Here is a 12,460-nt window from a genome sequence, read left to right as displayed (position 1 = left end):
ACAGTGTAGGCTGCTTACTAGAAGCAGACTTGTTTTTCACTGTTCGTCAGTGTGAACTCTGCTCTTAGAGTCTGGTTGCCTGGTTTTTAATTTTGGTTTGGATGGTGTTTTGCTGTTCTGTAGACACCCATGAGAGTGGTAGATCAAGCTCACTGAGAAATATTGATTCTGAAGAGCAATTTAAAGGTCCAGAAGCCTCATTTATGTACATTCAAATGCAATTTCTAAAATGCAGAGGGGCATGAGGCTATTTTTGTATGGATGTTTCCTCCATAAAAGTGTCAGTGTCATATAGAGTTAGCTCAGCAATCAGTCAAAGATTATTAAAGCAAAAATGCTAATGTGAAAGTTGAGAAACAATGAAAGTGAAGCATGAGATCACAAGGTACAGAGTTTGTGTAAATGTCCTGGAATTTGATAACTTGTGTGGTTTGCAAAAGTCAGGTTCATCATGGAGGCTTTGACTTTAAATGAACTGAAATTTTTGGTGTGGATATAGGGAGGTTTTTTGTTAAATTAGGACTTGATTGTCTAACCCTCTTTCATACTGGTAAGCACTTACTAATATCCTTAGCTCCACTGATTTCAGAGAGGCTGCTTAGCAACATGAGTGAGTATTCCATAGCCCATTAATTAGTTCTGGAGACATATGACAAGATAAAGTGCTTGCACGACATATCATTATGCATTCTGGAAAGAGTCGCACCAGGCTCTGCCAGGAAAAGTAGATATTGCATTACATTTTCAAAAGTGCCGAAGTGATACTGAAAGTCAGTGAGACTTGGACTCCTACGGACCAGATCCTCAAAGGTATTCAGGCTTCTAACTTCCACTGAAATTAGTGGGAGTTAGAAGTCTAAATATCTTTTGAGGATCTGGACTTAAGTCACTTTTGAAAATGGGACTTTAGCTTTTAGATAATTTAGGCACTTTTGAAAAAGTTAATGTTTCTCTACAACATCAGTAGCATGCCTCCATCCATGGAATGAAATTCATCCCATTGTAGGAGGCCCTGCCAGGTCCTACACTACTCATAATCCCTTAATGTAAGTTTTAAGTAAGGTGTAGGATCATGAGTACATTTTCTGCCCTGAGATTGATTTGATACCCACAAACAGAAATCAAAGATAAATTTTCATAACATTCATATTATTCTAGTTAAAGTCTTCACGATTATGTGAGATGGGTTAATGTAAGCTATATGGCCATAGATAATGAAAAAGATTGCCAATATTTATTAGAAATTTTAATCTAAATTCAGATATAATTGTAAAAATTGGGACCACTGACTCCTAAATGACTACAAGGAAACATTAAATTTTAAAAAGTCATACAAGAGAACAGTTTAGACCATAGCTGACCAAGCCATGACCATTGGGTTTTACCCAGCCAGTCATTTTATATATATATGGAAGTAAATTAAATTTTACTTCTATCCATTTGTCAAGATTCTTATTTCCTTTCTAACTCCCCCACAAGCCAAATAGGGGCAGATGTTGATTCACTAATTTGTTCTGATTAATTATTTTGGTTTTATTATTCTTTATTTTTTGCCCTTCCCAATTCACTCCTCTTCTCTGTTTTTCCTCTTCCCCACTTGCTCCCTTTCTCTCTTCTCTCTTTCATCTGCTTTACTGCTGGTTTGATTTTGGTGGTCAGAAAGCTATATTGAAGGCATGAAGGCTGGAAGCAGTGAGATTGTGAATTTCAAAGCTAGGACATTTTGCTGAGGAAGCCCTGTCTTCCACTGTCATTGGTTTCACCTTCAGGTCCAGACATATTGTGATTCCTGAGGACCTTTGCTGTCCAGAAGGTCATTGTCACTTAGACAGAGGCAGCTTCTAAAATATTTTGAGCATGATCCGTGGAGGGCTTTGAGGACTGGCACAGTCACTTTCAAATAGAAGGATTTTCAAATGCCTAGTCTCCTAAATAGACAGTTTGGGTGTAAGATGGTTGTTTCAAGACAGCCTATCTGTTTCATTGCTGAGTCTAGTTATGGTCAAGACAGCGATGACTCACTGGACTCTCCATGTTAACTTTTTGCATTTTATCTAAGATCAGGCATCCATATAATATGTAAAGTTTATGTTATTAAAATGAAATGAGTGACAGCTAAAGGATAATTAGCTTCCCACCTTTTCAAGGGTTTACTGTCAATTTGACAAAATCATGCTGCTTAATAAATTAAAATTCTATCTCTAGATACTTATATAATTTTCTCTTGTACCTCAATAATTATTGTTACGTAACTCATGGAATTTTAAGTAATGAAGGGTAAATGCTTCATATCATCAGTATAATTATGAGGTTTTAGGACTCTGGGATCAGTGTATAACTGCTCATGAAATCCCATGGTTGAAGGATTGCTCTGGGATCACATTCTCTAGGCACTGTTTACATGTTGTACATTTTAAATGTATTTTAATTTTCAAATTAAAGAAAATGAAGATGTCTGTATAACTCTCCAGTATTCCCTACTGTTTGGGTCAGATCTTCTGCTATGCTCTGACACTTCATGCAATCTAAAAAGAGCCAGGGCAGCATAAGTCACCCTAAGAGTGGGTGATGATTGCCTGGACGAAAGCACTGTGGAAGGCAGCCATAAGGCTGTTGTCCAAGGATCTCCTCACAAACCTGGACATAGGGGCCACATTGTGGACAAGATGAGTATGTCAGGGATGGAGCTACAGCACGCCATACTGTGGAGATTCTGGAACCTGGTACAGTCCGTAGGACAGCCCAAGGAGGTTTCTGAATTTAGACAGCCCTCACATGGCTGTCTGAGTTATGCTGGGGGCTTCTCTAGCCCCTGAAACAGCCCCAAAATCAGGAGGGTGCAAAGATAGTTTAAAGCCACTATAGCTCTTTGAACCAAGCACAGAATCTCACCCGGTGACTATAAGGCTAGTGTGGGGCTTACTATAGCAAAGATGTGAGAGAAAATATAGTTTTCAGTAGGTATGAGTGGCCCTTATGAAGAATATTAATTTACAGATCATACTGTTTGAGGGCTTACAGGATTGCTCTAAAAAACAAACAATAGTGCACTAAATATATATGTTACTGAAACAAGACTTTGCTGGGATACTCCATTAAGCTCCAATTCTTCTGCTCTGATTATTTAGGAGACTTGCAAAATCAACATTGCTGCTTATTCCGTTATTTGGAGTTCACTACATGGTGTTTGCTGTATTTCCTATACGCATTTCCAGTCACTATCAGATCATTTTTGAGTTATGTCTGGGATCTTTTCAGGTAAATTCTAAACCTTTACAAATTTTAAATCTTTTACTGATTGAGTTCAGAGCTGTGTACTAACTGATACACATTGTCTGTTTACAGGGGCTGGTTGTTGCAGTCCTGTACTGCTTTTTGAACAGTGAAGTAAGTTTCCCTTTTCTCCCCAGTGATATTGAACAATGTTTTCAATTTAGTAGCAATAAGTGTAGTAGCAGCCTTAGTTTTCTAGTATATAAATCATAAAAGGTATCAGTGGGTTATTATTGTACAGAATATGGTGATTTCTATATGAAAGGGGATTATATTAGATATAAAAAACACCATACTAAGGCATAATTGTGGGGGGGAAGGGAGGTTAAACTCTGTCTGAGCCCTAACACCAGGAAGTGTTATTAAATTCTACCCTTACTGTTTATTAATCTAAGAAAATCCCAAAGGTGAAGTCCTGACCCTATTGCAGTCAATGGGAGGTTGTTGTTTTTTATTGGATTCAGAGGGCCTAAGGTTTCATTACAAAACTTTCAAAGGTTAATTTTGGAAATTCTCTGGGACGCATTTCACCCTGCACAACTAGGACCAGGCTTTCAAAAATCCTCAGCACCCAACAGCTCCCATTGTTCTTGAAGTGCACCGGTGATGCTGATGATTTATGTTGTTCTCAGTGGGAGTTGCAGGGTGCAGAGTGCTTCTGAAAATCTGACCACTTCATTCAGATGCCTGCATAGGAGCCTGTGCTCTTTCAAAAATCTGAGAACTTGCTTAGGTCCCTAAATGGGAGCTTCTGGATGCTCAGCTCGTACTACAATTTAGCCCTTATTGTACGACTTGGCACATGTAGTCCCTCCTTCACAGTGCTGTCATCCGACTTCAGATGATGACCAATAGACTCGAGGACATATCTGCTGAGTAAGAAGATGCCATTTTTGCACAGTCACTTTTCAGAGTAGAAACACGCTTTAAATAATATAGAGTATATCACAGACAGAGTGTGTGCAATTGCTAGAGTGAAGGATTAGGAGCCAGATCTCCTGAGTTTTCCTGGCTCTGACATTGATGTGCTGCATTATCTTGGGCTAGTCACTGAATTATTTATGCCTTGGCTTACTCATCTGTAAAAACTTATCATAAATAGTTACCCACCATTTTTACAAACCCTTTTTATTGTTCTCTTCTCATTCTTCAGACAAGTCAATACACTTTAAATTCTGGAGCTAGCAAATGTATTAGTCAACTGCTCTTGGTAATAGAGTTCTGAGTTGTTCTTATTATTAATAATAATAGTTAGCCGCTGCCACTTGAGGATTTTGGAGCTATATCCTAGAGAGGCAGTTGTGGTAAATATTACACCCAGGTTAAAGTTGGGGAGATAAAGAGATGTGATGCGACTTTCTTTGGATCACACAAGAAATCCATAGTAAAGCTAGACTTAGACTCCAGGTTCTCATGCTTGTGCTTTAATCTCAAGATTGTGCTGCCAGTCTGAATTTAGAAGACTTGTGTTTACTTTTATTTTTCTTCCTACTTCTCAGGAGACCAAAGGGTTATGGCGCATTTTCAGGTCCTGGGATGGAAGGCACTATATGAGTTCAAAGTATTATTAATAACTCTTCTGAGACTCTTTGACTCAATTTTGTTTTCAAGTAAAATAGAGATTTTAGTAGTTTGCATGTGACACTAATGAAAGCACAAATGTTTCCCATGTAAAGTGCTTTTTTAGCTCACATGCATTTTTTAAATATAGGTCCAAGGTGAGCTGAAAAGGAAATGGCGGAGTTTGTGTTTGAGCCAGACAGTGGGCCGTGACTACAGACTCCATAGCTGTTCTGTTTCTCAAAATGGCTCAGAAAGTGTCTCCCAGCTCCATCGGAATTCAGAGGCGCAGTCTTTTATGCAGACAGAGACCACAGTGATATAAACCATGTAGCTCAAACTAAAGACTATGGGATCTATCACTATATGGCGCTCAATGTAATATTTTCTAAAATGAACCATTTATGCTTTGCTTTTCTACATATTGCTATCTGGAGAATGGCCTGGCACAGCAAATCAGGTAACAGATGGGCAGGCGGCTTTGCAGACATTTTGGCCTAGCTCCCCAAAGGCATTTAGCTGCCTAACACCCATTGATTTGAAAGCAGCAGTAGTTAGGCCCTAAATACTTTTGGAGATCTGAGCCTTTGTGCTTTTATTTAGTCTTGTTCACATTACATCCTGTCATTTGTACTAGAAGTAACTATTCTAAATATAATTTATTTTAATGCTCTATTTCTATTTATATATCTCTCTAATATGTAATGTATGCTGAACCCCGCTCAATGTATGTTGCTTTGGTCCATGTGTAAGGAGGTAGGATGGGAAGTGAGAGAGAATATCGTATATACCATCTATATTTAATAGAATGTTTCTTTCACAGAGACGCTAGACCCTACTATAGCAAACAAAATTGAAATAGATATATTTAGGGCCATATGTATGTTCTTGATCCCCATATGGAAATCCAGTTAATGGCAGTGGGAATTTAGCATACAGGTGAAGGGCATTATAAGTCCATATTTTGCACAGAGGAAAATGTTAGTCCTTCTTAGCTCCTTACATAAATCCTAATTCAATTCAGAGCTACCTCACTGCAATATTTGATCCTAAGGGCTTGATCCTGCTTTCCTGCACGAATGCCCATTTCTGCATATCTTAATGCAGAATGTGGGGCTAGCCCTGCAGTCCTTACAGAAAAGCCCAATGCACAGTAGTGGTCATCATTAAACAGTCAGCATTTGCCAATAGTGGTATCTGAGATTACTAGAGTTTTACCCCAATCTAAAAATCAAAGATATCTCTGGTAACTGTGTGGTAACGTTTGGCAAATGTTAATGTTTTTAATGACGTCTACTCCATCTGATTTTTTTCTACCTACCTGACAGTACATGTGTGTTTCAGAAAGGCAGGGCTGAACCTTTATACCCTAGCCATCAGGTTCTATGAGTTCTCAAAAATGGTATTCTCTTTGCTTTGCTTCAAAAGAAAAATATATTTTGGTTACATTTATGATAGATGTCCATCATATAAGATAAACAGACAGAAAGGAACCCACACTGACATTAGAAAAGAGTTAGGAACACATAGAAGACAAACTGGGCGTCTCAATCTCTTATTACCTAACTTTCTAAAGAGGTATTTTCCTAATAGAACAGCCTAGTGAAGGCTAAACAGAAATGGACATCCCACTCACCCACTGAAAACATGTTTTTATACATAATGATTTTATTAAAATATATCTTTAGAACTTCACATTTGGCAGCTAAAATTAAGTGTATCAAATTATAAATACTACTGGAGTTTAATGAACTATGTAAATACTTTCAACATAATGCCATTTTATATCTGTGAGGTGATTGAAAATGCAATCCTGACCAGCAAGGCCAGAAAAAAAAACAGACACAATCCCTTTCAAATGACCATAAAAGGCATAAATTGAAAGCATTTTTGGTAACCTCAAGCCCCTTATGTAGCCACAGTGAAATGAAAGACACAGAGCTGACAAGTGCTTATAAATACACACACGACTTCTGCAATCTTACAAGACATAAGCACTGTTATGTTTACCTCTCGTGTCACAACTGACCATGTCCTCTCTCAATAACAAATGTGAATACTGTGCATTTGCATGAATATTTTGCCTTATAAACTGAAGTGTTACCACAATATTTCAAACAGGAAATTGTACATTACGTGACAGTTGCCATGATTTAAATAATAATCACTTAATTCATATCTTCTAATTAGTATTACCAATAAACACCCTGTATTGTAGTTCATTTTAAGTAACAATAAGTAATAGAAATAATATTGTTTTGTGTAACAATCTATTTATTGCCATATTCACAAACAGTAGCCTTGGTTCAAAAGGTAAATAGTTACTGTTGCACAACTAAGGCTTTTCCTGTTTTACAAAAATAATCTGACAATCAAGGGACTTTCATACCAGCCTTTTCTACCTTAAGCCACTCAGAATATTTTGTAGAGACAGTCACTTGTCAAGCTAACTTAAAAAGTTTTTAAAATTTGACTGTTCAGTGATACTTGTAGGTTAACGTTGGTCAAAATATTCAGATATTTGGAACAAATTGGTAAACTAAACAGTAATAAGTCACCAGGACCAGATGGTATTCACCCAAGTTTTCTGAAGGAACTCAAATGTGAAATTGTAGGACTACTAACTGTAGTCAGCTTCTGTACCAAATGACTAAAGGATAGCTAACGTGATGCCAATTTTTTAAAAGGGCTCCAGAGGTGACCCTGGCAATTACAGGCCAGTAAGCCTGACTTCAGTGCCAAGCAAAGTGCTTGAAACTATAGTAAAGAACAGAATTCTCAAACACAGAGATGAACATAATTTGTTGGAGAATTGTCAACATGGTTTTTGTAAAGAGAAATCATGCCTCACCAATCTACTAGAATTCTTTGAGAGGGTCAACAAGCATGTGGGCAAGGGGGATCCAATGGATATAGTGTACTTAGATTTTCAGAAAGTCTTTGACAAGGTCCCTCACCAAGGGCTCTTAAGCAAAGTAAGCAGTCATGGGATAAGAGGGATGGTCCTCCCGTGGATTGGTAACTGCTTAAGAGATAGGAAACAAAGGGTAGGAATAAATGGTCAGTTTTCAGAATGGAGAGAGGTAAATAGTGGTGTCCCCAAGGGGTCTGTACTGGGATGAGTCCTATTCAACATATTCATAAATGATCTGGAAAAAGGGGTAAACAGTGAGGTGACAAAAGTTGCAGATGACACAAAACTACTCAAGATAGTTGAGTTCCAGGCAGACTGTGAAGAGCTCCAAAAGGATCTCTCAGAACTGGGCGACTGGGCAACAAAATGGCAGATGAAATTCAGTGTTGATAAGTGCAAAGTAATGAACATTGGAAAACATAATCCCAACTATACATATGAAATGATGGGGTCTAAATTAGCTGTTACCACTCAAGAAAGAGATCTTGGAGTCATTAGCAGAACCTGAAACCTGGTGATTTTGCATGATTTTCAGTTTCATTATACCTCTTACATCTAATATACACTGGGACAGGTTGTGGCTGATCCTGTGTCTAAGGCATGGGGAGAAGGCCAGATTGTGTTTCTCTTACTTATTCTGAATAACACTGCACATCACAAATAGCTCCTCTGACATCAATACATTGTCCTCTTCATCTGGACAGAGTGGAGATTGGGGGATGGGGCACAGGTAACTGTTTGTGGCTCCCTGATCTGGAGCTACCCTATGTTAGCACAAGCTGGAGCTGCTCTGGAACAACTCTAATTTATGCCACTGCTGTAAGGCTCCACAAAGACCCTACTCCAGTAGTGGATAAGGAGTATGCCTGCTCAACTCTGTCGCACCCTTCTCCCTACCCTAGGGCACTCTGGGAATGCCCTCTCCCTTCTCCGACACTGGGGACGGGAAGGCATTTGGCACAAAAGTGAAGTACAAAGTGGCCTTAGCAGACCAGAGAAAGGCTCTTCTCAGTGTAGTACCACAATCTGGCCCTTCACAACTTTCGGGGATGAGATGTGTAAACTGCCATCCCCCAAACTTATCTCCCCACCTCATCCAAATTACACCCAGGGAAAGTGACAATGTGTAAATGACAAAAGCCAAAATTCTCCTTCTCCACTTTATGTGCAGAATTTGTAACACATCCCTAATGATAATCTAATACTAAACTATTCTGGCAACATCAAGTAGAACTGACAAGTAATGTGCAGAAAGAACTACTCTGTATTTATAGGTTATCATTCCGTAATCTTAGACTACAATCCTGTATCTGCAGTGATGCAGCAAGCTGTGTCATTTACCAACAAAAGACTACTTTTAAATTACCATCTGTGCCTATATACACCTTGATAATCTCTGGGTAGTGAATACTGCACTGCCATTACCAAACTGCATGATTTAGTACACTGTGCTATTTTTGTGATTTAAATAAAACATCAAGATAAATACTTTTTCTGATAAGTATGTTATGAGGACTACATCACCATAACATTGAACACAGAAAATTCCAGAGTCTGCTTTAGTAAGCTAGTACAAAAATGTATTTTGCCAGTGATACATCTTATACTAAAGTGTAATTAAACATAATCCAGGTACATCTACTTTGTAAGCTACTTTATACTAGGCTACTATGTATAAAACTGCTTCATTTCTATATGTACTGTAATAAGATTATTTACATCCTGCAACTTTTTCCTAGTGCATTCGCATAAGAAACTGTTTAACACATTCTCTTTGGTCCTCTGTATTGATAATGGTTTTTATGTATCAAGTACAGTAAACCTTAAACATGATGTAAATGAATGGTATTTTTTACAAAATGTACAGATTATGATGATGTATAGATAAATGTGTGTAAATAGATTTGCTTTTCATACTTGTAATACAGCATCTGAGGTCTCTGTTATCCTACTGATTTATAATGTCATAATGCTTACAGATTTCTCTGGGGTTTATTCCATGCAACATCTGTGAAAAAGCAGATGTTCACATGCTTTATTCTAACAACAGGAATGCAGTTTACTCAGTTTTGTAGCACACTTTAGCCATAATAGACTGAAAATAGTGTCAGAAAATAGTATTTGTGGATGGTTTGGTTCAACACCTGCACTGCTTAAACCTCCCAACTGGTCACGTGATCCATGTGCTCATTGATATGTCAGGCCAAAGGTATTCCAAGAGATGTGTCTATAGTTAATGCTTTGCTTTTTAGTAAACAACTTTAATCCTTGCATGTAAAAAAGTAACCCTGAGATTTTTCTTTGAGAAGTAGGTAATCTTTATTCAACTCCAGTGAATTTGTGTTGGTATTAAAATATTCTCTCGGTTGCATCCAGACATATGCGCACACATATACACGGTCGATCCAAATGAATCAGTATTTTCCCTATGTCAGGGCATGCATTTTGATCTCTGTTTCTCAGTCTTTGCCTCTCTTGCTTAATACATTTGCCCAGATATTCCCAGTGTCTGTGATACAGCAGTCACCAGAGCTGCAACAGACCTAATTTACAGGAGTGGGCTCATACATTCTAATCAAAGATCTTGTGTATCTCCCTAGCATAATAGAGCAAGTTAGCTCTACTTGTGTCTTGATTAACTTGACAAGTTCATTGTGTCTAGGAGCCAGTTTACCAAAACAAAGGAGCATAACTTTTTTTAAAAATTTCATCCGACCTTGAGTTTAAATTGCAGGCATTCTTTCCATCGATAATGCAATGTTTCTATGTCCTAATACAGGGCCTGATTCTGCCAGTGTTATTCACTGGGAGTACTAACTATCATTCATTCATTCTTATTACTGTGGTCCCCATTACCATAGAATCTGTGTACCTCACAGTCTGGATTGCCCAGCACCTCTGCAAGATAGGGACATAATATCCCCATTTTACAAAGGGGGATCTGAGGGGAAGGGCTGGCTCCAGCTTTTTTGATGCCCCAAGCAGCGAAGCAGAAATAAATAAATAAAGCCAGTCGGTGGCACTTCAGCAGCAGCTCAGTCGTGCCGCTCCAGTCTTCAGCGGCAATTCGGCAGTGAGTCCTTCACTCCCTCTCTTCCTCTTTGGCGGCACTTTGACAGCAGCTCAAAGAGGAAGAGAGGTACTGAGGGACCCACCGCCGAATTGCAGCGGAAGACCTGGACATGCTGCCCCTTTCCATTGGCTGCCCCAAGCACCTATTTCCTTTGGCTCATAATAGTCTAATTTCTTGTGGGCTGTGGTCTAATTTTGGTGGTTGGCTTTAAGGTGCAGGTGTTTGTGGCCTGTGATATACAGGATGTCAGACTAGATGGTGGGCCCTTCTAGCCTTAAATTTTGTGATTTATATGGCCCCAGGCTGAATTGTAGTTAAATCAATGCTGCCCAGTGTTAGGAGACATCCAAGAGTTATCTTGGGGCAGGGATTGACCAGTTTCTTGGCCAGCATTAAGGTCCCCATGTCCCATGAAGCTTCATTCCCTATGGCCCTCCCACTGCGAGGGATCCACACTCGCAGCACTTATTAATTTTGGCCCTCTTCTTCTTTCAGTCGCGGATCCGCTTCCATTTCACCTCTCAGCAACACTTGGGTGCTCATCCCCTATTCCAGATCCTCAGCATTTCACTTGCTGAAGTCACTGGTGTATTCCTCTCCTGCATGTTGTCTATTTCACCATTCATGACTCGTTACTCATGTAATGACATTCGATCTTATTGGGTCCATTTCAGAAGTGAGGTGTAAAGTGATATGTGATGATAATGTGATATAGTGTAACTTACACCTTAATGTGGCCCCTTAGAGTGTAAGATTACTCTTTCTTTTTATGCCCTTATGGTAGCTGCTTTTCCTACTCCCTCTGTCCTACACCCCCATGGCTGTTTAACATGTGCGTTACACCACTGTAGTCTCTTTTAAATTTAACTAGATTTACATGCACTTTGTGGTGTGTGGCCTACACCTTCCTCCTGAATTTGTCCCAATATGCCTATGTAAGTACAGCTGGGCTCAATAGTGACTAAGAGAAGCAGATTTACTGGGCACAAATACTCAAAGGGTGTAAATATCAAGAATGAAGAGGCAGGTGTTTAGGATTTAACACCTGTAACGAGGAGTAAGAGGGAGGAATCACAATCACATGAGCTGGATAACTAAATAAGTCTTTCATGAGAAATGCTATGATCATGGGTATTGTATTTATTTTCAATGTTTTACATTCACCACTATCTCCGCTGAAATGCCTTGCACTGCTTCAGAATACTGACAAAAATTAAGTAAATGCCCCCAAACTTTGTTAAGGGTTTTGCCCAGTGATGTCTCATGCCCTTCCAGAATGTGGACAGCAGCTACACTTAAACCTCTCAGAACCAGGAAATACAACGTTATGGTACACATCACCCCCCACCACCACAGTGCAACCTTAACTCTGCCCCCGTGGAGCTGGCAGTAACCATTGGCAATGATTCATTAAGTGCAGTGCAAAGGGAGATGGTAGATTCTCCATCTCTTGATGTTTTCAAATCGAGACTGGATGCCTTACTGGAAAATGCTTTAGTCAATCACAGTTGATAGGCACAATACAGGAGTAACGAGGAAATTCTATGGACTGTGGTATTCAGGAGGTCAGATTACATTATCTAAGGGCCCCTTTGGGGCATAAAATCTATGAATCTGCAATAAATAGCTATGAGGAAGGA

At 39.1% G+C, this 12,460-nt stretch overlaps 1 protein-coding gene across 1 annotated transcript in view; it reads left to right on the top strand.

Annotated features, from left to right (window-relative positions):
- VIPR2 (vasoactive intestinal peptide receptor 2) overlaps window positions 1-7,424 on the top strand; it is a 104,229-nt gene extending 96,805 nt beyond the window's left edge. The window contains exons 11-13 of the mRNA XM_030550120.1: window positions 3,129-3,258; window positions 3,346-3,387; window positions 4,985-7,424. Of these exons, the coding sequence (XP_030405980.1) occupies window positions 3,129-3,258; window positions 3,346-3,387; window positions 4,985-5,158 (346 nt within the window). The 3' untranslated portion in view covers window positions 5,159-7,424. The remainder of the gene's footprint in view (window positions 1-3,128; window positions 3,259-3,345; window positions 3,388-4,984) is intronic.
- The last annotated feature ends 5,036 nt before the right edge of the window (window positions 7,425-12,460 follow it).

The sequence above is a fragment of the Gopherus evgoodei genome, chromosome 2 (assembly GCF_007399415.2).
Source record: "Gopherus evgoodei ecotype Sinaloan lineage chromosome 2, rGopEvg1_v1.p, whole genome shotgun sequence".
Classification (NCBI taxonomy): domain Eukaryota; kingdom Metazoa; phylum Chordata; order Testudines; family Testudinidae; genus Gopherus; species Gopherus evgoodei.
This window is presented reverse-complemented; position numbering and strand designations above follow the sequence as displayed.